Source organism: Equus asinus, chromosome 2 (genome assembly GCF_041296235.1).
Source record: "Equus asinus isolate D_3611 breed Donkey chromosome 2, EquAss-T2T_v2, whole genome shotgun sequence".
Lineage (NCBI taxonomy): Eukaryota > Metazoa > Chordata > Mammalia > Perissodactyla > Equidae > Equus > Equus asinus.
In genome coordinates this window covers 133,948,610-133,974,198 of record NC_091791.1, presented here as the reverse complement: position 1 = coordinate 133,974,198, position 25,589 = coordinate 133,948,610, and the positions used below count along the sequence as shown (strand labels likewise).

Sequence of the window (25,589 nt, the reverse complement as noted above, 5' to 3'; positions counted from 1 at the left end):
CTAGCGTCTCCAATACTATTGAGTCTACACTTTGAGTGACTCCGAAAGTTGCCAGCAACTTTAAGCAGATAAATTTCAGAAAGTCTGCTGAAAGATTTCCTGGTAAAAGGTCTCTAGGTGATTACTGTACACATTAGAGAACAAGAATTAGGTCTCATCACCTTGGCTCGGCACTCAAGATCTTCCAAACCTAAACATAAATTAGCAGTTTTGCATGCAATTAAAAGCACAGACTTTGGAGTCAAGTGGTTTGAATTTAAGCTTTGACCCTCACTAGAAGTCTGACTTCGGGCAAGTAGCTTAATTTCTTCAAAAGCAGTTTTCCTCACTTTCAAAGTAGTAATAAATCATCTACTTCAGCTTTGTGAACATTAACTTAGATAAAAATATGTAAAGTGTTTATGGCACAATGACTGGCACGGAGAGAGTTCTCAACTATCAGCCGTCATTAGCACCTTCCCACTACATCTACTGATATTCCTCTAATAAAACCCTAGGTCAGGCTGGTCACATCACTGACTTAAAACCCAATATGGGATGCTCTGCCTTTTGGCCTTTGTCTGTTTCATTTTCCACCCTTGAAAGGCTATTTTTCTTTCTATCCATCCAAGTTTTACTGACATCCCCAAACCTTAGTTTTAAGTTAACCCTGACCAGGAAAGTTCCCTGATCCATTACGGTGTATTCATTTATACTCACATACACTCATTTGGGTATGTTATTGTTTTTCTTTTTTTTTCAGTATTTCTGAGTAGAAACAGATTTTAAAACAACTTAGAGCAGAATCTGCGTCATTTTGTTCTCCTACCTACAGCGTCTGCTAAAATCTCTCTCAAAGAATATTTGTAATTAACGACTGATGATGATGAGAGATTTCCTCAAGCCAGAAATATTATTTGATAATGTGTATAAAATTTTAAAAGGAATATAAAGGAAACAAAGCTAGGGGGGCTGGACCCGTGACCAAGTGATTAAGTTCATGTGCTCCACTTCGGCAGCCCGGGATTTGCTGGTTTGGATCCTGGGCACAGACCTGCATGCCGCCCATTAAGCCATGCTGTGGCAGCATCGCACAGAGAAGAACTGAAAGGACTTACAATTAGGATGTACAACTATGTACTGGGGCTTTGGGGAGACAAAAAAAAAAAAAGGGAGATTTGTGACAGATGTTAGCTCAGGGCCAACCTTCCTCACCAAAAAAAAAAAATTACATCTACGTCTTCCCTCATTAAGAGGTCTTTACACTTTATTTGAGAATGATAAATAAGGCAAACAGACATGGTTTCTGCTATCAAGGAGTAATACTTTTTTTTTTTTTTAAAGATTTTATTTTTTTCCTTTTTCCCCCCAAAGCCCCCTGGTACATAGTTGCATATTCTTCGTTGTGGGTCCTTCTAGTTGTGGCATGTGGGACGCTGCCTCAGCGTGGTTTGATGAGCAGTACCATGTCCGCGCCCAGAATTCGAACCAATGAAACACTGGGCTGCCTGCAGCAGAGCATGTGAACTTAACCACTCGGCCACGGGGCCAGCCCCAAAGAGTAATACTTTTAAAAAGAGTCTAGATAAGCTTATTGGCAGGGATGCATCACTCTAGAACTAAGCCAGCACACTGAAAGTAAATATTGTTCCAGGATGGCAAATACAGGTATATACTTGCAAGCCTAAAATAATGTCAGGTGAGGGGGCTGGCCCAGTGGTGCAGTGGTAAAGTGTGCACATTCCGCTTCAGCAGCCCGGTGTTCACCAGTTTGGATCCTGGGTGGGGACAGGACATGGCACCGCTTGGCAAGCCATGCTGTGGTAGGTGTCTCACATATAAAGTAGAAGAAGATGGGCAAGGATGTTAGCTCAGGGCCAGTCTTCCTTAGCAAAAAGGAGGAGGATTGGCAGTAGATGTTAGCTCAGGGCTAATCTTCCTCAAAAAACAAAAGTTAGGTGAGGTTAAAAATGAGACAACCTTGGAATCCTGCTAAAAACCTACCTAGGTTTTGTATTCATTGTATAATTTTAAAAATTAGTGTTTAATTACATATATACACATTTGTACAGGCATGTGTTAGGCTCTAACAGAAAAAAACTAGCAAATTCGATGAACATATAGTTTTATGAATTCTGATCTTTTTGTTTTAAATATCTCTTAAGACTGTTTCCATTGAAGCCAAGAGCAATTCTAAGTATACAATTATATTTTAATTTCTCCCCTTTTATTCTCCTTTAATGTCACCAGACTTGGTACTTGATATGTCTTTATGCTTAATAATCAGAACACAAGAAATTTAAGAGCTAAGAAATTAATTTTCACAAGAGAACTCTGTATTTATAACTTTGTGATTACATAATTTGTTATGTAAAAGAATAACAAGCAAGATGATAAAAAGAACCCTGAAAAAGACCAATTATGGGGAACAAGGTTAGCTTTACCAGGTATTAAAAAATGAAACATGAATAAACAGAATGAACAAGGATATAGAACAGAAAATCCAAAATAGAAAGCTGAATATAGAAACTAATAGGAAAAAGTGGTATAGAAAAGATAGTACTAATAAAATCAGTGATTATTGATTTAAATTTTAAATCGGTTGAAATTACTGCACAGCAAAAAGATAACACTGGATCCACTTCTTACATATTCCAAATGGGTCAGAGATTCAAATTCATTAAAAATGAAACCAACTTCCACTTCTAGACAAGATGAAGTAAGAAGGGACCAGATTTAATCTCCCATCTGAAACAACTGAGAAAATGAACAAAACATGTCAAATAACGTTTTCAAAACACTGGACATCAGATGACAAAGGACAGTGACCCCTGAGAAATGGGAACCAAAAGAGGTGAGCCTTTACAGTTGTCCCAGCTAACTGCCTTGACAGTTTCCAAAGGTTGGCACAAGCAGTCAGAAGCCAATGGGTCAAAGAAAAAATACCAAAGGCAATCAGAAAATACTGAGACAAAAGAAAACACAATCTACCAAAACTTAAGGGATGCAGCAAAAGCAGTGCTCAGAGGGAAACTTATAACTATAAATGCCTATATTAAAAAAGAGATCTCAAATCAATAACCTAACTTTCCACCTTAAGACCAATGGAAAAAAAGAGCAAATTGAATCCAAAGCAAGGAAATAATATAAAATAGATTAGAAATAAAGAAAATAGAGAATAGAAAAATAAAGCTTAACAAAACCAAAACTTTATTGTTTGAAAAGATCAACAAATTTGACAAATTTAGCTAGAATGATCAAAAAACACAAAAACACTTAATTTACTAAAATCAAGAGTGAAAGAGCATTGTTAGTAACAATATTCTAGGGATAAAAGGGATTATAAGGAAATAGCATGAACAATTATATGCTGACAAATTAGATAACATAGATGAAATGATTAAATTCCTAGAAACATACTAACCACCAAAACTGACTGAAGAAGAAACAGAAAATCTCAACAGATCTATAACGAGTAAAGAGTCTGAGTTAGTAACCCAAAAACTTCCCACAAAGAAAAGCCCAGGTCTAGATGGCCTTAATGATTTCTTCTTCCAAATATTTAATGAAGAATTAAGACCCATCATTTTCCAACTCTTCCAAAAAAAGAGAACAGGAGGAAACACTTTACTAACACATTTGATGAGGTCAGCATTACCCTGATACCAAAACCGGACAAAGACATCACAAGGAAATAAAACCATAGACCAATATCCCTTATGACTATAGATGCAAAAGTCCTCACTGAAATACTGGCAAACTGAATCTAGCAGCATATTAAAAGGATCATAGGGGCCAGCCCAGTGGCACAGTGGTTAATTTCACACGTTCCACAGCCTGAGGTTCGCAACTTTGGATCCCAGGTATGGACCTATGCACCAGTTGTCAAGCCATGCTGTGGCAGGCGTCCCACATATAAAAAAGGTGGAGGAAGATGGGCATGGATGTTAGCTCGGGGCCAGTCTTCCTCAGCAAAAAGAGGAGGATTGGCAGCTCCATGACAAATTGGGAGATCTTAGGTCAGGGCTAATCCTCAAAGAAAGAAAGAAAGAGAGAGAGAGAGAGTCTCTTCAATAAATGGTGTTGGGAAAACTGGACAGCTGCATGCAAAAGAATAAAGGTAGACCACTATCTCATGCCATACACAAAAATAAACTCAAAATGGATCAAAGACCTGAAGATTCGTCCTGAAACTATAAAACTCCTGGAAGATAGTATCAGTAGTAAACTCTCTGACATCAAACTAAAAAGGATCTTTCAAATACCACGTCCTCTCAGACAAGGGAAACAAAAGAAAAAATAAACACGTGGGAGTTCATCAGACTAATAAGCTTCTGCAAGGCAAAAGAAACTAGAATCAAAACAAAGAGACAACCCAATAATTGGGAGAAAATATTTGCAAATCATATCTCTGAAAAGGAGTTAATCTCCGTAATATATAAGGAACTCACACAATTGAACAATAAAAAAACAAACAACCCGATCAAAAAATGGGCAGAGGAGATGAACAGACATTTTTCCAAAGAAGACATACAGATGGCCAATAAACACATGAAAAGATGTTCAACATCACTAATCGTCAGGAAAATGCAAATCAAAACTACACTAAGATACCACCTTATGCCTATTAAAATGGCTATAATCACTAAGACTAAAAATAACAAGTGTTGGAGAGGGTGTGGAGAGAAGGGAACCCTCATACAATGCTGGTGGGAACGCAAACTGGTGCAGCCACTATGGAAAACAGTATGGAGATTCCTCAAAAAACTAAAAATAAAACTACCATATGACCCAGCTATCCCACTACTGGGTATCTACCCAAACAACTTGAAATCAGCAATCCAAAGTAACATATGTGTCCCTATGTTCATTGTAGCACTAATCACAATAGCCAAGACATGGAAACAATCCAAGTGCCCATAGACTGATGATTGGATAAAGAAGATGTGGTATATATATATAAGGGAATACTACTCAGCCAGAAAAAAAGACAAATTCATCCCATTTGCAATAACATGGAAGGACCTAGAGGGAATTATGCTAAGCAAAATAAGCCAGTCTGAGAAAGACAAACACTAGATGATTTCACTCACATGTGGAATATAAACAAGTACTGGGACAAAGAAAACACTTCAGTGGTTACCGGGGGAAGCGGGGTGGGGGGTGGGCACAGGGAGTGAAGCAGAGCACTTATGTGGTGACAGTCAAGAAATAACATACAACTGAAATCTCACATTGATGTAAACTATTATGAACTCAATAAAAAAAAATATCCTCAAAAGGAATAAAATAGTTAGGAATAAATTTAATCGAAGTACAAGACTTGTATACAGAACACTGTAAAACACTGTTGAAAGAAATTAAGGAAGATCTAAATAAACAGAAAGACATCCCATGCCCATGGACTGGAAGACTTAAGAGTATAAAGATGGCAATAGACCACAAATTGATCCAGAGATTCAAGAGAATGCCTATCAAAGTTCCAATTCCCTTTTTTCAAGATATGGATAAGCTAGATGATTCTAATAATATTCACATGGAATTCCAAAATAATCTTGAAAAAGAAGAACAGTAATGGAGGACTCACACTTTCCAGTTTCAGAAGTTAGTACAAAGCTACATTAATCAAGACAGCATGGTACTAGCATATGGATAGACATATAAGCCATTGGAATAGAACTGAGAGTCCAGAATTATACATGGTCAATTGACTTTCAGCAAGGGTGCTAAGATCATTTCATAGGGAAAGAATAGCCTTCAATAAATGGTGCTGGGACAACTGCATTCCAAATGTAAAAGAAATAATTTGGACCCCTGATATCACACCATATACAAAAATTAACTCAAAATGGATCAAAGATCTAAATGTTAGAGATAATATTATGAAACTCTTATATAAGAAAACATAAATGATAATCTGCAGACCTTGGGTTAAGCAATAGTTTCTTAGATATGACACCAAAGCACAAGCAAAGAAAAAACAAATCGACCGAACGTCAACAAAATTTAAAACCTTGTGCGTCAAGGGATGTGTATTAGTTTCCTAGGGCTGCTATAACAAATTACCACAAACTTGGTGGCTGAAAACAACAGAAATTTATTCTCTTACAGTTCTGGAGGACAGCAGCCCAAAGTTAACGTGTCAGCAAGGCCAGGCTTCCTCCAAAGGCTCTGGGCTTCTGGTGCCTCTTCCAGCTTCTGGTGGCTCCAGGGGTTCACTGGCTTGTGGCAACATAACTCTAATCTCTCTCCATGTCTTCACATAGCCTTTACCCTCTGTGTCAAAACTGCCTCTCCTGTGGCCGGCCCAGTGGCTGAGTGGTTGGGTTTGTGCGCTCCGCTTTGTGCCCCAGGGTTTCACCAGTTCGGATCCTGGGTGCGGACATGGCACCACTCACTGGGCCATGCTGAGGTGGTGTCCCACACAGCACAACTAGAAGGACCTGCAACTAGAATATACAACTGTGTACTGGGGGTCTTTGGGGAGAAGAAGAAAAGGAAAAAAAAAAAGATTGGCAACAGATATTAGCTCAGGTGCCAATCTTAGGGGAAAAAAAACCTCCCTCTCCTTTCTCTCATAAGAACACCAATCATTGTATTTCTGGCCCACCCTAAATCCAGGATTATCTCATCTTGAGATCCTTAAATATATCTGCAAAGACCCTATTTCTAAACATGGTCACATTCACAGACACCTTTAGGACTTGGACATATCATTTTGGTGCTCCATATTCAAACAACAGGACAAACAACCTGATTAAAAAATGGGCAAAGGATTTAAACAGTCATTTCTCTAAAGAAAATAAACAAATGCCAATAAGTACATGAAAAGATGCTCAATATTGCTAATCATTAGGGAAATGCAAATCAAAACCACAATGAGATACCACTTCACACTCACTGGGATGGCTATAATCAAAATGATGGATAATAACAAGTGTTGGTGAGGACGTAGGGAACTACACACATTGCTGTTGGGAATGTAAAATGGTGCAGCTGCTGTGGAAAGCAATTTAGTAGTTCCTTAAAAATTTAAACATAGAATTACCACACGACCCAGCAATTCTACTCCTAGATATATACCCAAGAGAACTGAAAACATAGATCTACACAAAATCTTGCATATGAATGTTAAAAGCAGCATTATTCATAAGAGCCCAAAAGCTGAAACAACCCAAATATCCATAAACTGATAGATAAATAAACTGTAGTATAGCCATACAATGGAATACTATTCAGCCATAAAAACAAGTAAAGTGGGGCCAGCCTGGTGGCGCAGTGGTTAAGTGCACACGTTCCACTTCAGTGGCCCAGGGTTAGCTGGTTCGGATCCCGGGTACAGACATGGCACCGCTTGGCACACCATGCTATGGTAGCCACCCCACACATAAAGTAGAGGAAGATGGGCACAGATGGTAGCTCAGGGCCAGTCTTCCTCGGCAAAAAGAGGAGGATTGGCAGCAGTTAACTCAGGGCTAATCTTCCTCAAAGAAAAAAAAAAAACAAGTAAAGTATTGTTATCTGCTACAATGTGGATAAATCCAGAGAATATTGTGCTAAGGGAAGGAAACCAATCATGAAGGCCCACATATTACGATTCCTTTTATATGAAATGTCCAGACTAGGCAAATCTATAGAGACTCAAAGTAGACTAGCAGTTGCATAGGCCTGGGGGTAGGGTGGGTAGGGGGATGAGGAGCGACTACTAATGGGTTTCTTTGTGGGATGACAGAGTGTTCTAAAACTAGACTGTGATGACAGTTGCACAACTGTGTGAATACACTAAAAATCATTGAATTGTATACTTTGAATGAGTGAATTGTATGGTATATGAATTATATCTCAATAAAGCTGGCAAAAAAATAAAAGAATGAAAAAGCATAATCCATGATAAAACTAATCAAAAGAAAGCTGGAGTGTTTACATTAATATTAAGGCAAATTTCAGAGTAAAGAATATTGCTAGAAACAGAGGGTCATTTCATAACAATAAAGGAATCAGTTTATCAGGAGGACATAACAATCCTATGCACTTATGCACCTAATAACTTAGTTTCAAAACATATAAAGCAAAAGCTAATAGAACTACAAAGAGAAATAGTCAAATCTGCAATTATAGTTGGAGATTTCAACATTCTCTCTTAATAACTGACAGAACAAGTAGAAAATCAGTAAAGACATAGAAGACTTGGACAACATAGTAAGTCAATCTGATGTAATGGTCATTCATAGACCCAACAACAACAGAACATATGTGTTTTTCAAGTGAACAGAGAACATTTACCAAGATGGACCATATTCTGGGCCATAAAACAAGACTCAGTAAATTGGAAAAGATTCAAGTCATACAAAGTATGTTCTCTGATCACAAGGGAATTAAACTAGAAATAAAATCTCTGAAAAATCCTCACATATTTGGAAACTAAAAAGTATACTTGTAAATAACTCATGGGTCACAGGGAAACTAGATTTGGACTAAGTAAAAATGGAAACAACATATCAAAATGTACAGGCTGTAGCTAATGTGGTACTTCAAGGGAAATTTATAACACTAAACGCTTATATAAGAAAAGAAGAGGGGCTGGCCCCGTGGCCGAGTGGTTAAGTTCTCACACTCCACTGTGGCGGCCCAGGTTTTCACCGGTTCGGATCCTGGGTGAGGACATGGCACCACTCATCAAGCCACGCCGAGGCGGCATCCCACACGCCACAGCTGGAAGGACCCACAACTAAAAATACACAACTATGAACTGGGGGGCTTTGGGAAAAAAGGAAAAATAAAATCTTTGAAAAAAAAAGAAAAGAAGAAAGGTCTCCAACTAGTAACCTCAGCTACCATCTTGTGAAACTACAAAATAAAGGATAAATGAAATCCAAAGTAAGTAGAAGAAAAGAAATAATAAAGATGAGAGCATAAAACAATGAAATAGAGAAAAATCAATGAACCCAAACTGATAAACGCTTAGCCAGACTGATCAGGAAAAGAAAAAGAGAGGGAAGACACAAATTACATAAAATATCAGGAATGGGGGCCAGCCCCGTGGCCAAGTGGTTAAGTTTGCACGCTCCTCTCTGGCAGCCCAGGGTTTTGCTGGTTCGGCTTCTGGGTGCAGACATGGCACTGCTCATCAAGCCATGTTGAGGTGGTGTCCCACATGCCACACCTAGAAGGACCCACAACTAGAATATACAACTATGTACTGGGGGGATTTGGGGAGAAAAAGCAGAAAGAAAAAAAAAAAAAGACTGGCAACAGTTGTTAGCTCAGGTTAAAAAAAAAAAATCAGGAGCTGGCCCCGTGGCCGAGTGGTTAAGTTCACACACTCCGCTGCAGGTGGCCCAGCGTTTCGTTGGTTCGAATCCTGGATGTGGACATGGCACTGCTCATCAAACCATGCTGAGGCAGCATCCCACATGCCACAACTAGAAGGACCCACAACGAAGAATGTACAACTATGTACTGGGGGGCTTTGGGGAGAAAAAGGAAAAAGAATAAAAATAAAAATCTTTAAAAAGAAAAATCAGGAATGAGAAAGGGAGATCACCACAGATTCTACAGACATTAAAAAGATTTGGGAATACTATGAACCTTATGCTAATAAATTCAATACGTTAGATGAAATGGAAACATTCCCTCAAAAACACAAACAAAGCTCACTGAAAAAAAAAAGATAACCTGAATAGCACTATATTTAATGAAGAAATTAAACACGTAGTTAAAAATCTTTCCCCAAAGAAAACTACAGGTCTAGATAGCTTTGGTGAATTCTACCAAAAAATTCTTCTAGAAAATTAAAAAGGAGGAAATAACTTCCAATTTATACTGCAGCTAGCATACGACTACCACCAAAATCTGACAAAGAAATTACAAGAAAAGAACTCTACAGACCAAAATCTCTCATGAACACAGACATAAAAACCTAAACAAAATTTTAGTAAATGTAAAAGGATAATAATTAATAACCCAGTTAATATTAACTAATATTTAAAAGGATAATAACTTATAACCAAGTGGGCTTTTCCCCAAGAATGCAAGGCTGGTTTAACATGGAATAATCAAGTGATGTTTTGTCATATTAACAAATTAAAAAAGCCTGGGGCCAGCCCTGTGGCCGAGTGGTTAAGTTCACACGTTCTGCTTCAGTGGCCCAGGGTTTCACCGGTTCGGATCCTGGCATGGACATGGCAATGCTCATCAGGCCATGCTGAGGCAGCATCCCATGTGCCACAACTAGAAGGACCCACAACTAAAATATATAACTATGTACTAGGGGGCTTTAGGGAGAAGAAGAAGACACAGAAAAAAACAGTTGACAAAATTGAGTAACTATTCCTGATAAAACCACTGAGCAAACTAGAAATAAAAGGGAACTTCCCCAGCCTAATAAAGGGCATTTACGAAAAACCTACAGCTAATAGACCTTCTGGTAAAGGATTGAATGACTCCTCCTAAGATCAGAAAGAAGACAAGAACATCTACCTTCACCACTTCTATTCGATATTGTACTAGAGGAGTTAGCCAGTAGAATAAGGCAAGAAAAAGAAATAAAAGGCAACTAGAATAGAAAAGAAGTAAAATTGTAGTGTTTGCAGACAATATGATTGTTTACATAGAAAAATCCAATGGAAGCTACAAAAAAACTAATGGAATAAATGAGTTTAAGCAAGGTGGCAGGATATAAGATTACTATACAAAATCAACTGTAGGGCCAGCCCAGTGGTGCAGCGGTTAAGTGTGCACGTTCCACTTCGGCGGCCCGGGATTTGCGGGTTCGGATCCCGGGTGCAGGCATGGCACTGTTTGGCACACCATGCTGTGGTAGGCGTCCCACATATAAAGTCAGGGAAGATGGGCACGGATGTTAGCTCAGGGCCAGTCTTCCTCAGCGAAAAGAGGAGGATTGGCAGCAGTTAGCTCAGGGCTAGCCTTCCTCAAACAAAACAAAACAAAACAAAACAAAACAAAACAAAACAAAACAAAATTAATTGTATTTCTAAAACCTAGCAATGAACAACGAGAAATTGAAATTAGAAAACAGCAACATTTACAATAGATTAAGAAATGTGAAATACTTAGAGATAAATCCTATGAAAGATTGTACAAGACTGGCACAATGTCTGCCAGGGGATGGGTGGGCAGGGGAGATTAGGAAGGGGTACAAGGAAACTTTTGGGGGTAATGATTGAGGTAATGGTTTCATAAGTACATATATATGTTGGATCTATCAACTTGTACACTTTAATATTTGCAGTTTATTATATGTTAATTATACCTCAATAAAGCTTTAAAAAATGAAACCATCTAGTACGATGAAAACATGGGTGAATTCTTTCACAAACTGGGTGTAGGGAAAACTGTCCTAACTATGACAGAAGATACAAATTCCAGAAGCAATAAAATCTAGCAGCAATACAGAAAAAGATCAATAAATTTTATTACATAAAAATCTTTCACATGGCCAAAACACAAACACACGCACCATAAAGAAAGTAAAAATACAAACGACAACCTGGGAAAAATATTTGCAAACTAAATCAAAGACAAAGTGTTAATATGCCCAGTAAAAGGCTCCTAAAAATGAAGAAAAAGACCATTCACTCCATAGAAAAATAGGTTAGAGATATGAATAAATAATTTACAGAAAAAGAAATGCAAATAGCTTTTAACTACATAAAAAGATGATCAACTTTGCCTATAAGAGAAATGAAAATTAAATTACACTGGGATACCATTTCCATCTATCGACTGGCAAAAATTCAAACGTTTGATCATATATTGTGTTGGAGAGTTCATGGGAAAACAGACAGCTTTATACCTTGCTGGTGAGAATTCAAAATGGCACAGTTCCTATGGAGGGAAATTTGGTAATACCTAGAAAAACTGCCAAAGCAAATACCTTTTGGTCCAGTGATTTCATTGGTAAGACTCTAGCTTAAAAACATACTGCCAAAAATGTAAAATGTTGTATGCCCAAGCCATTTCATTGCAGTACTATTTTGTAAGAGAAAGACTGAATGTAACTGAAATGTCCATTAAGAAGGAACAGGTTGAATATGATTTGTCTGCACAACACAACACAGATGTAAAGAGAAATAAAAATTAAGGATATATTCCTATGGAGTGATCTGAGGGATATGTTGTTATTTGAAAACTGCAAGGTGGAAAAAATGTATATTGTAAGTTACTATTTATCTAAGGGGGGCATATGGCTATCTACGTACTTGCTTATATTTTTTAAAAAGGAAAGATGAGCCATTTAAAAACAAAGGTTATCTAGAATGAGAGGGAGGGAAACAGGATGGAGGAGACAGGGAGCTTCTCAGAATATACTTTGTTTTGTGGATTTGACTTTGGAATCATGTAACTATTTTATAAAACAAAAGTAATTAGAAATAAAGGAATTCTTAACAGTTGAAAACAAAATGAAACAAATGCATCTAATTGTATAGCACTGTAGAATTGTAACCACACAGAAAACAATTCCAAGTTACTATTCTAAGTAATCATAATGTTGATTCATTTGTCATTTTGAAACTGTTGTGTGTGTAGTACCGAGTAAATCAAATGAGTAATTATGTTGTTATTTAGACTGGGATCTTTGAAATCAGAGAAAGGAGATTCATATGTAAGATAAATGAGGTTAAAAAAAAAACCTGTAATGCAGAATTTGAATTGGATATATCAGTCTGACCTTACTTTATCTAAATTGATAGAGTGCATATTAATACCTACATTTCAAAGATACACACATGCAATGTATGTATTACCTAGTTTATCGAATCAAAAGACCTAGAAACAATTACCAACTTAGCAATAATGAGCACCCCTAGTGCCCAGATCATGGTCTCTTAATACCACTTTCCCGTAAAGGAACCAGAGCGCCTTGGAGAAATGGCTGATTCCAAGCACAGGGTAGGCAACGTGTACGATGAGCGCGGAACATCATCATCATACAAGCAAGCCAGAGAGCTATCAACTATTACCAGGGTCATGTCAAAAGAATTCGACATCTCAAGTTGAAGAGAATTCCACCAGCCAAAAATAAGACAATTTATACAATAAGAATAATAACTGTCAATGCATCAAAATATATCAAATAAATTAACTCTGTAAGTTTATAAAGATACCAAAAAACTCTCCAAAAACTCTAATGTAACTAGTGGAGGACTGTAGGAAACAAATTATTTGAAAAATGAAAAGAGTCAAACATTATCCTGCCTTTCCATTGTGAACTGGACATCAGGATAACCGAATGGCTGTCAAATAGCAGTTTCTCTTTATAGAAATATTTCAATTAATAAATGAAGAAGGAATGATAAATTATCACTGTTTCAGAACCCCTAATAAATTAATGGATCTAGGGAATGATCAAAGGCTGCTATCATCACAAGAGAAATAAGCCTCTATATGTCTCTTGATGGAAGCACACAACATTATCTACGAAGTATCCTTTTCTTTGTTAATTGTGGTAAAATATATATAACATGAAATTTACCAACTATTTTTAAGTGTACAGTTCAGTAGCGTTAAGTATACTCACATTGTTGTGCAATCCATCTCCAGAACTTGTTCATTTTGCAAAACTGACTCTATACTCATTAAACAACTTTCCATTTTTTCCTTCTCCCAGCCCCTGGCAACCACGACCCTACTTTCCATCTCTACGAAATTTGATAATGATATTGTGGTAATGTCTAAAAAGAATGTGTACCCTTTAGAGATACAAACTGACTTATTTAGGAGTGAAATCACATAGCTGGGATTTGCTTAAAAATAATCCAAGAAGAGGGGGCTGGGATTGGGAGGGGGGACTGGGAGGGCTACAATGAAACACTGATGGCCCAGACTGACAACTGTTGAAATTATTTCACATGTGATTCTACTTTTCTATGGTCTGAAATTTTCCATAATAAAAGTTTTTTAAAAATAAGAACTTTGGCTCATTAATTTGCAAACTGATCCATGAGAAAACTACCATTATTTCAGTTTAACACACTGTTCTTAGAATTAGGAATTTTTTTCTGTTTTAAAGAAAAGTCATAAGACTATATAAAAAACAACATCCATGATAAACAGTTGCAGTCAAAATTATTAGTTGTCATACAATTTATCTTTTTTAATTCCTAAGAGAAATAACACATTTTAGTTCATTTAGCCCAAACATGCTATTCAATAAGGAAATATGCAATGTAAAAATAATAAATGAGGACCAAAAAGGCAAAGAATCACACCCAAACTATCATCTTGTTCTTGGAATGACTTTCAACTATTTACATTTTGTCTAAAGATAAAATATTGAAAAAAAAAACCCTAAGCTTTGATTTTTCATAAATTAAATTAAACTTTTTTTTTTTTTGCTAGGAAGATTTGCCCTGAGCCGACATCCATTGCCAGTCCTCCTCTTTTTGCTTGAGGAAGATTCACCCTGAGCTAATATCTGTGCCACTCTTCATCTATTCTATAAGTGGGTTGCTGCCACAGCGTGGCCACTGATGAGTGGTGTAGGTCTGTACCAGGGAACTAAACCTGGGGTGCTGAAGTGGAGCATGCCAAACTTAACCACTAGGCCACAGGGCCAGCCCCTGAACTATATTATTTAGAAACAAAAATTGAACTTAATACCTTTATTTAACCCTTAAGTGAGTACTGTTACTAAGTATTAGAACTACACATTCAATTTAAAGATTTAAAGAAAAAGCTTTCTGGAAATATATACTACTTCTTTCATGTGAATAACTCCTCCCCAAAAATGTGACAACTACATAACGAGCAAGTTTATAGAGGGGAAAGGTGCTTAAACAGGAAGAAGATAGTTTAAAAAAAAATCTGAATTCTAATATCCCTTAGTTTCAGATATTGAGAGTTAAATGGAATTTAAGGGTCAGACATGCAAAAACATAAAAATGTTTTAATTCCTTTTAATTCACACCTACTTCAAATAGAAAGCTTCAGTTGAATTTTTGCCTCTCAATAAACCCAGTATCTGAAAACATACACCAAATCACAGGAATAACAATGTTTAATCCTACCTGAAAAAGATCCAAAAGAGGCTTCCAAGAGAGCATTAAAACTGCTGCTCTATTGATGGTTTTAGGAATTTCAGAATAAAACAGTGTATTTTCTCTGTTCTCACCAGACATAGCTATAAGAGAAAACAATCATTTTTCATTACTTTAAAAAGTAGCAATCTACTGCAATCACAGTAGTAAGTACATAATGCCCTCTATATACTGCAAAACTTTGCACTCTGTGGGATCTATAATGAATGTTAACAAGTAGGAGATGCACATGCCATCTGCCATGGAAATTTTCTTCAGTAAAACCCAGGCTTCAAAGAAAAATGCTCAGGTTTCATTTCAATATTCAGATCTTAGTCCCTCTCAAAACAAACAGAAAATTATATAAGATGATCTAAGGACATGTGTCATTTTGTTTTTTTGAAAACTGTTAGTCTCTTACAAGTTGTCAACAGACTCATGAGATTCCAAATGGGGGTGCTTTGTGCAAACTTCAGATTACTAAATTGCTTCTTTTTCTGAATCATTTAAAGTATTGATTTAGAAACATACATAGGTCTGAGTTCTAGTTTTTCTTCATTATAAATGTTCTATAACTGTAATCACTAATAAGTTTCAAATGAAAGTATACTCAGGGGCTGGCCCCATGGCCAAGTGGTTAAGATCGCACGCTCTGCTTTGGCAGCCCAGGGTTTCGCCGGTTTGGATCCTGGGCGCGGACATGGCACCACTCATCAGGCCATGCTGAGGCGGTGTTCCACACAGCACAACCAGAGGCACTCACAACCAGGATGTACAACTATGTACGGGGGGGCTTTGGGGAAAAAAAAAAAAAAGAAGAAGATTGGCAACAGTTGTTAGCTCAGGTGCCAATCATTTTTTTAAAAAAAAGAAAGTAGTCATATTAAATCACAGAATCTGATATCTAATTTGCTAAAAATCTCTTTGTCTTTATTGAGGAAAGGTGAAAGAAAGAGGTCTACACTAAGTAGATGCCAGGTCTATTCTGTGAAATCATCCAATAAATGAATGGGAAGATCACAGCAGTGTGGAATGAGCTACCTATAAAAGAAAGTAATAGAAATACACTACGGTTATAAAGATGTCAACCAAAGAAAACCCAAAGTAAAATAAAGCCCTTCTACCTTAAAAGGAGCTGGAAAGGAATCACTTCCAAAAAAGCTAGGGGAGGGTTTAGGAAGGAGAAAACAAATCACACAAGAACAAGAAACTCTCTCTCAGACGGAACAGATCCTATCTAGTACTTGGATAATGGCAAAGAAGGTAGCCTATGTTAGGCTGGCCTGGTGGTGCAGTGGTTAAGTTCGCAGGTTGCGCTTCAGCAGCCCGGATCCCAGGTGCAGACCTACGCACAGCTCATCACGCTATGCTGTGGCAGGCGTGCCACGTTAAAGTAGAGGAAGATGGGCACGGATGTTAGCTCAGGGCCAGTCTTCCTCAGCAAAAAGAGGAGGATTGGTGGCAGATGTTAGCCCAAGGCTAATCTTCCTCAAAAAAACAAAAACAAAACACAAACCTTATTTCTTCTCTAAAAAATTAATTTATTTAAAAAAAAATAAAAAGAAGGTAACCTGTGGAAGGGCATGGTAACTTTCATGCTAACCCTTGCAAAGGTTGGGGATGAACCCCCAAATAGCCACATCTTCCTTAATTCCTTTATTTTCCTAAACCTTTCTTAAAGCTTTTCTTAAACCTTTCTTACTCTGTGTTGCCTTTTGAAGTAAAAAGCTAGATATCAGTCGACATTTACTTCAGCACTTGATTGTCTTAAACTATTTGCTATATTCCAGAGTTACTATTATAGAATTCTTAAGATTGTGGTCACCTAGCCATACCATTCTAATTTTACAAAATGTGATCATATCCTCCTTAAGCCTTCTCCTTCTAAGAGCCTTCAGCCCTCAAATATAAAAAAACTGGTTCTCCTCTATCTTCAAATGAGAGCCATTCCCACAATCAATCAGTTGCCCCTCTTGAAACTGCTCCTTTCCATGGCTTCCTCGGCTTCATCCATGACCAATAAAAATTTCCAAGGCATTCTACATACACAAACACCAGTTCTGGATAAGCATGAAATGGGCTTTTCCCATTGTTTCTTTCCTGATGACTCACTGGTATTTACTGGTGTTCAAAGAATACTAACATTTTTAAAACAACGGATTTAAATGGAGGAAAAAACCCTAAAATTCAGATGGATATAAAAGACAAACAAATGAAAAGGCATACAGCTTTCTTGAAAAGTTCAACATTTTAAAGATTGTCAATTTTCCCTAACTTCATGTATAAATATAATGTAACCCTAAAACAGTACAAATAGGATTGGGAGGAAGGAGATATTCAAGATAATTTTAAGTTCTTGAAGAAAAATGAGCAAGTAAAAATAGTCAAGCAAAGTATGAAAAAGAGTGATGAAGGGTGACCAGTCCTATCAAACACTAAAACACAGAGAGCTATGATAATAACAGCAGCAGCAGCGTAGCATTGGCACTTGATTTGACAGACACGTGAATGGAACAAAATATATAAAGATTTTTAAAAATACAATCTTGGAGCTGGGATGGCCTTTCTAGATACAACACAGAACTAAAAAAAAGTAAAAATTTAACTACAAAAAAAATTCACAGATTTCTACATGGCAAAAGATAAATAAATTAAACCTCAGGGAAAAATACCACAACGGGTTAATTCCCTCATTATATTAAAAAAATGCTTTAAGACAATAAGAAAAACACTCACAATCCAACAAAAAATAGACAACAATTACAAACAGATTAGTCACAGAGAAGGAAATATAAATGTCTTTTAAATATGTGAAAAGATGCTCAACCTCACTCATAAAGGAAATAATTAAAACTTTAATGAGATATGGAGATGTATAGCATGGTGACAATAGTTAATACTATTATATTGCATATTTGAAAGTTGTAAAGAGAGTAGATTTTCAAAGTTCTCATCACAAGAAAAAAATTTTTTTGTTAAGTATGTAAGGTGACAGATGTTAACTAGACTTATTGTGGTAATCATTTTGCTAGGTATACAAATGTCAAATCATTATGTTGTAACCCTGAAACTAGTATAATGTTATATGTCAATTATACCTCAATTAAAAATAATAATAATAAACAACCACAGCGGCCAGCCCCGTGGCCAAGTGGTTAGGTTCGCATGCTCCACTTCGGCAGCCCAGGGTTTCGCCAGTTCGAATCCTGGGCACAGACACGGCACTGCTCGTCAAGCCATGCTGAGGCAGCATCCCACATGCCACAACTAGAAGGACCCACAACTAAAAATAGACAACTATGTACCGGGGGGCTTTGGGGAGAAAAAAGAAAAAAAAAATCTTTAATAATAAACAACTACAATGGGAGACTGCAGTCTGGGAAAGACACAAACGAGTGATCGCTCACTACTGGTACAGGTATAGAGACAGACACTCTGAGACAATGCTGATAGAAATATAAACTCTACAATCTCATTGGAGGGGCAATTTGGCAACATCAGTCAAAATTCAGGATATATACACCTTCGTCCCAGCAATTCCACTCTTCGGCATTCGTCCTATCAGTAAATTCACACATGTACAAAATGATCTAATACACTGATATTCCCTGCCTCATCTTTTGTAACAGCAAAATAGAAAAATCTAAATGCACATTGTTAGAGGCCTGGTTAAGTAAAATACGACACAGTTACACAATGGAATACTCTGGAGTCCTTAGAATGAATGATTCTACAATTACTGATATGGACTCATGTACAGAATAGCTCTAAAAAGAAAAAAAGTGTGTATTTATATATACATACATACATGAAACAGCTTTGAAGGAGGGGAGGAAACTTATTTTTAAAAATTTAATAAACAAAAAATAGTAAATTGTTGGCATAATATATTTAATTTAGACAGACCTTAAATCTAGAATGAACAGGCTCAGGAAGAAGAGATCAAAACGAGCCTTACTTTAAAAAAAAAGAAAGCAGGGGCTGGCCTGGTGGCGCATCAGTTAAGTGCGCACATTCCGCTTCTCAGCAGCCCGGGGTTCGCCAGTTCGGATCCCGGGTGTGGATACGGCACCGCTTGGCACACCATGCTGTGGTAGGCATCCCACATATAAAGTAAAGGAAGATGGGCACGGATGTTAGCTCAGGGCCAGGCTTCCTCTGCAAAAAGAGGAGGACTGGCAGTAGGTAGCTCAGGGCTAATCTTCCTCAAAAAAAAAAAAAAAAAAAGGAAAAGGAAAGAGCAGCAGCTGTTGAGAGTGGGAACAAACCAATGATTTGTTTGTGTTCCTAATCTGATCATTCCTAAGGAAAGGCATTTTGAACTAGAAGAAGCAATTTCTGGCATCTTTAACTTTGACCTTGAAAGTAAGAACATAATCAATTCATGATTTGTTACTTGCAAGTAAAAATAAAGTTAATGGGACAAATCAAAATTAAAACAGCACCAAAACTGAAGTTCTTCAAATCAGTATTTTCCCCCTTTAATGGAACGGTCACTGATTCACTTATTTATTCACCGAAATTTGAGTGCCAATTGTACCTAGCCTCTAAGGTTGAATTAAGAAAGCATTTCCTCTCAGAAACTATGACTTCATACTCACCAAGGTAATAGATCCTGTCCGAATGAGGCCCATCCGGATCATTCCTCTTGACAAACATAAAATCATGTGGTGCCTTAGCCATCATGTAGCCATGATATTTTCTGGTATCAGCAAGCAGCTTTTTAAGCTGACTCCAGGAATACCGCTCAACATAAAACGGCTCCAATTTAGGCTGATCCTGTGATTCAATATTCTCCTCACACTCTGCGGTTTCAAAGATCTCAACACCCAGCTGTTCTGTTTCCATCGCTGCTGCCATGTTGCATTTTCCTAGAAAAACAAGGCACATGAAGCTGTTCACAGGCCTGTCTTCTCTTACATTAATCAGAATGACAGTCTGAGAGGACCCCCTCCCCCCAAAAAAGGCAAAAAAAAGAAAATGCTTTTCAGCATAGCTGCAATGAAACCTAGTAAGAAAAGCAACAGCTCCCCCTTCTCTGTGTTGTTTAAAAATGAGATTTTTAAAAAATTGAGGTCACGTCTATTTCACAGTGACTATAAATCCCTTTGGGAACTTTTATAAAAGGCTCTCCTTAGGTATCTCTTGCCAAAATTCCTTTTTTCTTTCCCACACTGGAAGGAAACAGGCCATATGCCAGTTGGCTGCTATGCTCCATCCAACAGCATGTCAACAGTGAAGTTAAATGTGCCAAGGGAATTAAGTGTTTTTGCACTTAAAAAAGTAACACATGTGATAAATGTGGACTCCTTTAGCTAACAGAAATAATCAGTACCAATTAGAATAGCAATAAAACTGTTGCAAACAATGTACTTGTAATAACCTTCCTAGGGCATTTACCCCAGATAATATAAATACTGTTTCCTTTTAAATGGAACTCCAAACAACAAAAGACCTAAGTGGCTGCTACATTTTTGTCTTCTGCTCTTGCCTAGACATCACTATCTTAGGATCACTTGTGGTGACTGCATATTATAAAACATTCATGTGACTATTACTACAGATTATACAACTTTTATTCTCATGATTAAATGAGGAAAAAAATACTATCTTCAAGTGGCTTTAATGAGTTGAAGTAGTTGATGCAGAAAGCGTTTAATGTTTGTCCTATCAATATTTTGATAAAAGTCTGAACCCAATATACCAGTTCAACCCGAAAACTGTTAATATTTCATCTACTACTGATATTTCTTTTCATTTTACAAATCCAGAAGAGGATGTATTTTTCCTTTATCTATTTCAATATTTAAATGTAACAGGAACAAAATATCAGAGAAAATAATAAGAAGTGTCATCAAAAGCCATTGTGTGACATTCTGACATGCATTATTCATGACACTATCACAAAGAAGTAACAAACAAAAATTCTGGAGCAACCTCTTTTTGAACTAATAAATGTCAAAACATGTGGACTTGGGAGATAAACTAAACTGCCTTTAAAGAACCAATTTCACATAATTACTAACTACTTCTAGAACAACAATCAATACATGGCTGTATATTTAACATGATCTTTTTTAAAGCTGTTTTGCAGGTTAACAGGAGTTTGTGGTAAGAACTAACAACCACAGAGAAAAAGTAATTAGCAAGTGAGGTCTGTGAATTAGTCCATCAGGCGTGCAGTACGGCATGCAAAATGAACATAACTGTGTGGCCAGGATATTGTGTCTTTTTTCTTCTTACAGTGAACTATACTACCATTTTCAATATTACAGCAGCAAAAGTGGCCAGAAAACCCACTGGAGAGTTATACCAAGTATATAATTTGTAATATTATAACAACTGGGCATTTATCTCCAATAATTAAAATCCAAACAGCTCAGGAGAGGAAAAAGTCATTTAGCTCAACTGGTATTCGGCAGACTGATAGTAAGTGGCAGTATACGACAGTGGCAGTTGTTTGCCCGTCTAAAAGCTAGGGGAGGCCCTATTTTCTATCAAATGTGTCAAGGGATCTAGTTTTATTTCTAACGAAGTGAAGGACAAGTGAGAGAAGCTACAGACCAGGCTCATTTTTCTTAACTCTCGTGTTAAATTTGGAACTTCATCTCCAAACCACTGCTTGCAAGAATAGGGCTGGTGAACAGAAAAGAGAAGCTCAGCAGACTTCCCAAGACTCACTGCCCAGCTTCTTGAGCCATCATTAACTTGACATCTCTCCTATGTAAAAGTTGCATTTCCTGGCACTTCAGCAAAATTATCTGGTATTGCTAAATTGTACTAGGTCCCTGAACTCACTACTTCTCTCTATATACACACAAATTTTACAGTTCAAATGATACTGTACTTCTCTACGTTTATGGTAAATGTACATCCTGCATTTTCTAACAGACGATATTATATAATTTTAGCAATTTACACAAATGTGTAATTAATTTCCAGATTTCCATAATACCTTACATAGAAATGCTTTTCAAAATATGTGACCTGAGTTTTCTAATTTCAGAAATTAGAAAATAGGGTCAGCAAGCATTCTCAGCACAGTGCATATTTCACTGCCCCACCTACCTCTTCACTTAAGGGCTTTCCCTGGTGCCTACCTGATTGTATTTTCATCTGCTCAGATCTCTTCCACATTCAAAGAGATCTTTTTCAAGTGACTCAACTTCAAGCATAGATCCCTCCGCTCATCCTGCTCTCTTCTCACAGGAGTCTTTCCTTTTCTCACCATCCAATCCTGCTCACCAGGATAATGAAATAAGACATAAGGCTGTTGATCATTATCAAAATGGATCATATATGACCAAAAAGATTAAATCTAAAAAGTTTTAAATAGTACTTAAAACTGATACAGAAATATTCTTTTTGGTGTAATAGACGATGTCTGAATTATCCTGTATTTGCATTTTAAGTTATGAAAATTATAAAATTATTTTATTTCAGAAGTATACAGCCCAATTTACTCAAAAGAATATCCTAAAAATACTGTAAATCCTGATGTCCAGACACACAAACAAAGGAAAATTATGGAAGAACTTTAAAAAGTATAAAAGGCATACAGATGTGATGTTATCCATGGTGATTGCAAATCCTCAAAAATGACAGGTGATTAATAAAATTTATTTCTGGTGCCTAGTCCTGTTTCCATCTTTTACATAATAATACATTTGTATTATTTTACATAATACATAATTGAGCTGGCTGGAGAAAGAGGACTCAGTAGAATAACCAAAAGAATTATAGAGCAGGCCATCTTGTGGAAAGAGAACTAACTTGTATTTGATAATTTAAGATTTTCACAAGACAAAGAACGTACTATCCATTTCAAGTGCATTACACTTTCGCTTCTTTCCTTTTCCACGTATAATCTTAAAACAATTGAATTAGGTAACTTTTCTAGAAAAGTAAGCGTTAAATTTAACGAAATTCTGGCCAAGTGAAAGAAAAAAGCAAGGAGGATGTGTGATTTCACCCTACTTTTATCAGTTTTAATTCTGGGCTCTCATAGCCTCAGTAAGTGATGCAAAGAGATGTGGTGAGAAAAGCACAGTGGCAAAGGGAGGGAAAACAGTGAAGTTACGCTAGCCCTGCAACAATGGACTAAGATGTCAAGATACCTTCCCATGCACTAAGCCCCTCACTGAGAGAAGAGCACGTTGGGTTAGAAAACAGCTTCAGGACTCTTGAATTTGGCTCAAATGTCATTCCTTAATTTTTAATCCAAGGGCCAAACCGTCATCCACTCAAACACAAGCCTCAGTGAAGCCTAGCTATTTCACTCTTTAGGGTCCACTGCCGGTGGAGAGGTTCATCACCACAGAGTGGGCAAAGATCTCAAAAATATGAATGAGGAAGAAGAAGAGAGGTACAGAGCAGAATGTTGCGGAGCGGGACGGGGGGGGGGGGGGGGGGTCAAGTCTTACGAGAAGCGTGAGGGGAGAAGTTCGAAAAAGGAAAGTATCTATCCTATCCCGGGCGAGTGAAATAGAATGAGAGGGGGCCAGCGAGCAAGGAGAGAATCGACCTAGAGTGAGGCAGTAGAAAGAAAGGAAAACCAGCTGGGAAACCCGAAAATTTCGGTTCGAATCCGATCTGCCACCACTGGACTTCAGGCAAATCCCTTCGCCTCTGTGGGCTTCCGTTTCCTCCTCTGTAAACCCGGACAATACCCGGCTCCCAACCCCAGCCAGGCTCAATTAAGATAACGGACGTGAAAGTCCGGAGGCCAGCACCCAGCGCGCAGTGGGCGCCCGGTGAACGCTGGCTGACTCGAAATCTCAGCGCCCCGGCTTCCTCTTCCGGCAAGTGGGGCCCCGCCACCGGCTCCGGCTCCGGCTCCGGCCCGCGCGGGGCGGCGCGCCGGGGGAAACCGCAGAGCGGGCAGCCGGGAGGACGCGCCGGGCGGTTCCTCCGTGAGACGGAGAGGGCCCCGCTGAGCTCGGGCCCAGGCCTCGCGGGCGAAGGGGAAGGAAAGGGAGCGGATACTGCACCTTCCCCCCCGGCCCCGCCCGGACCGTCCTGACGCGCGCTAGGGAGCGGGCCTGCGCCGCTTCATGCCGCGCCGCCTCCACTCCCAACCCGGCTGCAGCGGCTTCCTCGGCGACGACGCCCGCGGAAACCCGCGAGGCGATCGCGGCGCTTAAAGGCGAAGGCGAAGGCGAAGGCGGCGGCGGCGGCTCCGGCACTTCCGGTTCCTCGCAACGCGCCCTCCAACCTGCGAAAGCGCAGCGGGGCCAAGAAGAGAGCAGCTGCCTGCTGGGCTGGGTCGGTTAAGACAGTGCCGTCTGGTGGCCGGAGGAGCGCACGAGGCGCGGGAAGGAGATTGGGCGAGGGTCGGGGACAAAGATGAAATCCGGCAAGGGGCGGCGACTTGCTCGAGGTCACGGGACGAATTGTGGCTCGTCTCTACTCATCCACTTTTTTCATTCAACAGATAGATATCGAGTACCTGTTATGTGCCGGGCCGAGTTCTAGACCCTGAAATCAGAGCAGGGAGCAAGCCAGGCAAAAGTCCCTGCCCCTTCATGGAGATGACAGAGAGAGGGAAAGGACCAGGGCCTTGGGGATCTTCTGAGCGTCTCATTGTTAAGGAGGAAAGAAACGTGAACATTCAGTGAGAGAGCTTGGCTCTAGTACTAACAAGTGATCTTCAGCAAGTCATTCAATCCCTTTGAGCCATGGTTTCTTTATCTGTAAAGCAGATATAATAACACTTATTTGGAATTAGGGAAAACTATGTGTGTCATACAAACACATAAAAATGAAGAAACTGGGGCGTAGAGCAGGGAAATGATGCTGTCATCAGAACCAGAGGCAGGTTCCTTGACCTGCAATTTCTTTCCTTGTCTATACCATACATTGGCTGAGAGAAAGAGAAAAAGGGAGGCTGGGGATGTGACTGGGAAAGTGGTAGGCATAGAACAAGACACTGGAAAAGCTGGGCCTCCTCGATTTCTGTTGTTACAGGAAACTGTGTGCCAGAGGTTTTGATGCGGGGTCAGTGAGCCGAGGAGTTGAAAGAAAGATTTCTTGGACTCTCAAGATCTGGCAGTAGTGCTCTTGTATTTAGAGAATAGCGTGGAATAGCATGGGGACAGGACCCATGGGCAGGCAGAGCTGCTGCTCCTGCATGGGGACAGGACCCATGGGCAGTCAGAGCTGCTGCTCCTGCATGGGGACAGGACCCATGGACAGTCAGAGCTCCTGCTGCTGCCCTGAGTTGAGGGTTAGGGCTAATTTTATAAGGCATGGGTACGTGACTTACTTTTACTGGAAAAAGAAAAGATGATGTAAAAAGTCATTAAATGATTTCAGTGCAGATGGGGTCTGGTTACTGTGCGGTCATATAACTTTTAGATACGAATCTGGCCATATAGATCGGCATGTAGGTGAGGATGCCCTGGGCTTCTCTCCCTGGGGCAGCCCTAATTCATACCATAAAAAAAATCCACCGGGTCATATAGTTTGGCATGTAGGCCAGGTCACCTTGGGCTTCTCTAGCTGGGGCAGCCTTAATCCACATCAGTGTCATTAAGATTTATAATAATTGCACTAATATAGATCCATTTGGGT

General features: G+C 38.6%; 1 protein-coding gene across 7 annotated transcripts in view; it reads right to left on the bottom strand.

Moving 5' to 3' along the window:
* The window catches only part of DPP8 (dipeptidyl peptidase 8), a 62,168-nt gene extending 37,927 nt beyond the window's left edge, over positions 1-24,241 (bottom strand). For 2 of the 7 annotated variants that reach the window (XM_044764699.2, XM_070499919.1), the window contains exons 1-4: positions 24,008-24,233; positions 22,118-22,254; positions 19,619-19,888; positions 15,009-15,121 (exon numbers count right to left, since the gene is read on the bottom strand). In XM_044764699.2, the coding sequence (XP_044620634.1) occupies positions 15,009-15,121; positions 19,619-19,888; positions 22,118-22,154 (420 nt within the window). In that variant the 5' untranslated portion in view covers positions 22,155-22,254; positions 24,008-24,233. Of the gene's footprint in view, positions 1-6,088; positions 6,221-15,008; positions 15,122-19,618; positions 19,889-22,117; positions 22,255-24,007 lie in introns of those variants that run through there. The other 5 variants (XM_014829886.3, XM_014829889.3, XM_070499907.1 and 2 more) reach the window with 5 other exon arrangements.
* Between the last annotated feature and the right edge of the window lie 1,348 nt (positions 24,242-25,589).